Source organism: Sinocyclocheilus rhinocerous, unplaced genomic scaffold (genome assembly GCF_001515625.1).
Source record: "Sinocyclocheilus rhinocerous isolate Xijiao unplaced genomic scaffold, SAMN03320098_v1.1 scaffold2006, whole genome shotgun sequence".
NCBI classification, from domain to species: Eukaryota; Metazoa; Chordata; class Actinopteri; order Cypriniformes; family Cyprinidae; genus Sinocyclocheilus; species Sinocyclocheilus rhinocerous.
Window position 1 is genome coordinate 219,777 of NW_015641062.1, and position 4,127 is coordinate 223,903.

At 36.1% G+C, this 4,127-nt stretch overlaps 1 protein-coding gene across 15 annotated transcripts in view; it reads right to left on the reverse strand.

Moving 5' to 3' along the window:
• znf740a (zinc finger protein 740a) overlaps window positions 1-4,127 on the reverse strand; it is a 39,581-nt gene that overhangs the window by 28,587 nt on the left and 6,867 nt on the right. For 8 of the 15 annotated variants that reach the window (XM_016571042.1, XM_016571036.1, XM_016571040.1 and 5 more), the window contains exons 4-7: window positions 3,399-3,450; window positions 1,827-1,950; window positions 1,652-1,735; window positions 901-984 (exon numbers count right to left, since the gene is read on the reverse strand). In XM_016571042.1, coding sequence (XP_016426528.1) covers window positions 901-984; window positions 1,652-1,735; window positions 1,827-1,950; window positions 3,399-3,450 — 344 coding nt within the window. Of the gene's footprint in view, window positions 1-900; window positions 985-1,651; window positions 1,736-1,826; window positions 1,951-3,398; window positions 3,474-4,127 lie in introns of all 15 variants that reach the window. The other 7 variants (XM_016571043.1, XM_016571047.1, XM_016571049.1 and 4 more) reach the window with 5 other exon arrangements.

The window sequence follows — 4,127 nt, forward strand, 5'->3', positions numbered from 1 at the left end:
CATGCCATATTTTTATATGAAAATAAACAAGCTGAAAACACTCTGACTGAAAAACGTTTAGTGCTTTTCTATAGTATTAAGCCTCAAATGTCAAATATACATCGGATTGGTTTCTTCTTTAAATTATAAAAAAAGTAAAAATATGAATGTTTATAATGTTATACTAAAACTAAAATTAAAATAATGGGAAAAACCCTTAAGATAACATATAGAAAGAAAAAAACGCATCTTAAGCACGCAGAATAACATAAGTGGACTTTGAACGATTAATTGCCGCTTTGAACGATTACATAATTGTGGCATCCATAATTGTAATTGCGATTAGAAATTCGATTAATTGTGCAGCCCTAGTAGAAGTAGTACTGTTTTCCTAGCATCAGTTCAAATTAACTTTTTTTGTTTTGTTTTGTTTTTTGGAGGTTGGGTCAACTTTCTTATTGCTCAAATGCTTAAAAAAATAGAAATTTAAAACATGGTGTGAATAGCTTTAGTGCAAAAAATATTTGCAAATATTTTAGACTTGTGTCTTTCTAATTGGTGTGAAGAGACCTTAAAAAATAAATGAATAAAATAAAGGTTTTTGTTCTGTGTAGACGCGCTATGATCTGTAACTCTGTTTATGCGTATCCATTTTTGGGTTTATATCATTAAAAATACTAATGAGAGCACCTTACAGTATTTTTACCATATATAAAAAACAACAACAACAAAAAAAATAATGCAAAAAAAAAAAAATCTAAAAATTGTGTGCAAGAATTTGATATCAATTATAGTTAATGTAAATAAAGATGATACTTTTTTCAAAAAACATTGCTATAACATTTTTAAAGAGTGCTATTGTATAAAAAGTAAATATTGAAGGATTGTTTTAGAAATAATGTCCAATGTAACGACACATACCAGTATGAGTGAGGCTGTGCCTCTCCAAGTGGTAGCGTTGGAAAAACCGCATGTCACACATGGAACAAGCATACGGCTTCACCCCTAAATGCACAGAGTGGCAAATTCAATGATCGTCTACACAGAATCTAAACCTTGCTCAAATGTCCTCATAACAAATATTAAGCTTTATACACACAAGCGTTTAGCTGATTCAAGACACAGTACATGATTATTGCTTTAGTGCCTACTTCAGAATAATGTACAAACAATTAGTCAGGATTCACGCAATGTTCATGAAACTTGAGCCAAGTTCACACTACAGGATTTTAAGCCCGATTTGCAAGTGAACGAGCTCGTTTAAAGTCATGTAGTGTGAACTTGGCTTTTGATAAAATGTGTCTGATCACCACTGGGAAACAAGGCATTACATAGTCATTTAACTAAGGTGCAAATTAGGTGTACATGGAGAAGACTTGACAAAAACTGCACTACAGAACTTTGGCCTCTCTATTGCCATCTGTGGCTGCAACATAAAAATTGCACGTCACTTGTGGAGCAGTTATAGTCTCCTGTGATGATCATCACATCAGAGGAGCTCTAAAGCTTCACCTGACCCAACAGCTCAATATGAATTAATATTAAATGCTTATTAGAGCGAATCAGGGTAAGGCAAGAACATGAATTATTTACATTATTTACATTTATCAAATGACAAATGTGAAGGTAACAATTACGGTTTAAAATCAAAATGCAGAGGAACAAGTCGTACCAGTGTGAGTGAGGCTGTGTCGCTCCAAGTGGTAACGCTGAATAAATCTCATGTCACACACTGCACAAGCAAACGGCTTTTCTCCTGTGATAAAGGCAGACACTCGAGTGAAGAACAGTGAAACACATTAACATATCACCACAATCTAACATGATAAATATATAAATATTCATACCAGTATGAATGAGAATGTGTCTCTTCAGGTGGTATCCACTCCTGAAGGCCCCGTAACAGTGATCACAGATAAAGTTCTTCTGGACTTTTGAAAGTGGACAATTACCATTTTCATCCACAACCGCCTATCAGGAAAATGAATGGAAGACGTTTTAACTGTACTCATCGCGCTTTTCAATGGACTGGAATTTGCAAGGTTCAAAAAAGACACAGAAGAACCACAGAATTATCAGAAAAATTATTCATACACTATATTCCAAATCTTCTGAAGCTATGTGTGAGGAACAGGCTGAAATGTACGTCTTTATTCACTCACAATCCTGAATAGCTCTCGATGGCACATTCTTGAGAACAGCATTAATGACTATCATTCTTTTTGAGTGGGATCTTTTCAATGAATTAATTGAAGCAGTACAACTTACAACACATTATATATATATACTGTATATGTACATATATATAGAGAGAGAGAGAGAATGTGTAGTAAGTTGTACTACTGTACCCTTTAAAAAGTTAATTTTTTGTATCCCTACTACAAATGCATGATTACATAAAAATCTATATCACTGATAGTTTATGTCTTGTTTATTTTTTCAGTTTCAACTACATCATACATTTCACGCTAAAATGCATGAAACACTGACAAGGCATGCATCACAAAACCATGTATTCCAGTTAGAAACGTAGAAATCAGTTGACAGTCACCCAAGAGGGAAATCAAGTCACAGAGCAGAGGCAAATATCATTGCATGACAATATATTCTTTTTAAATATATTCTTTTGCACAATACTCAATGCTGAGTAATGCACAGTATTGCATAACTCATACCAAAATGAAAATTCTGTCATAATTTACACATGGCAATGCTGTATAACTTTCTTTATTCTGCAGAACACAAAAGAGCACATTTCATAAAAGCCAGAGTGGTCCAAAACGAAACTGAACCACGTGAACTTTTATAATAAGGGAAAAACACACACACTCTTAATATATGTTCTGCAAAATAAAGAAATGGATACAGGTTTGGAATAACATGAAAGTGAATAAATGACACAATTTCCATTTTTTGGTGAACTATTCCTTCAAATGCACATATAAAAACACATGCAGACACAGGTCTCACACACAACAGAAAGACCTAACTAACCTAACAAAAAGACGTCACACATAAAAGAACCTAAACTTAACCTAACTAGCCAAGTACCAAACTTCAAAAGAAGCAGATATGCTTTATTCCTAAAAATCACAGCCCTTTAAATCACAGCAGATACTGGTGCTGTGAAAACACAATAACAGTTATTGTGCTACAGCGTTCCCCTCCCTTTCCAGACCGCCCCACCCCCCGACCAAAACCAGCCATCTCCTCCCCCACAACACCACAAACATACCGTTACCATACACGAACAGCCCGTTTAAATGCTTGCCATGTCACATTTGAAGAAATATTTTTTACAATATTCTCCGTAACCCTCTCACACGAGCAAATAACACTGAAAATGTCTCACAGACAGCAGTGTATTCAAACAAACTTTGCATGACATGACACGCTACACTACACCCCCACACACTGACCTTCCCTGCTTGCCCCTCCTGCTCTCTCACTTTTGAGGGTGTTCCTGACTTCCTGTTCTTTTTCTTCAGCTGCATGTCTTCATTGGGTCTCATAGCTTGTCAGTGAACTACGGCTCTGTGTAGTAAATGCCGCTCCATCGGAACGCACGTGCTGGAGATTTACTACTAATCACTAGGCTTGCCGCGATAGTCGGTGCTGACGGTGATACCAGTGTTAAGCCACAACACCGGTTACGCCACTTGTCCACCGCGGCACCGACCCCCACCGTCGTTTTGATTTTTTATAGTAATAAAAATCATTTAGTTCAGTAAAAGAACAGACACTACAATTAAAAACTGAACATGGCTGCTGACGGCAGCGTGCCGAACGACAGTCGCATCACAGATCAGACTTCATTTCTCCAGTGAGGAGAGTGAGTCGAGCTGACTGACAAGAAGAGAGGGGTGAGACAGACAAGACGATCGCGGATGATTTAGTTTCGAAACGAAATGCAAAAGCGCCTGTTTGGCAGTATTTTGGATTTTGAAAAGCCTGTTGACTTTTGCCTTTTGAATTTTTTTTTTAAACATTCGTTTCTTATTTAATTGGTTCCACATTGTTTGCTGATTTTTACTTTATTTAAACTTTGTCATTTATTTTTTTTTGTTTGACATCAAGGTGTACGCCGTGCCTCCAAGCTTTCTTACTCGTTTTGCTAATAAACGTTCTACGTTTCTCATTTATTTGGT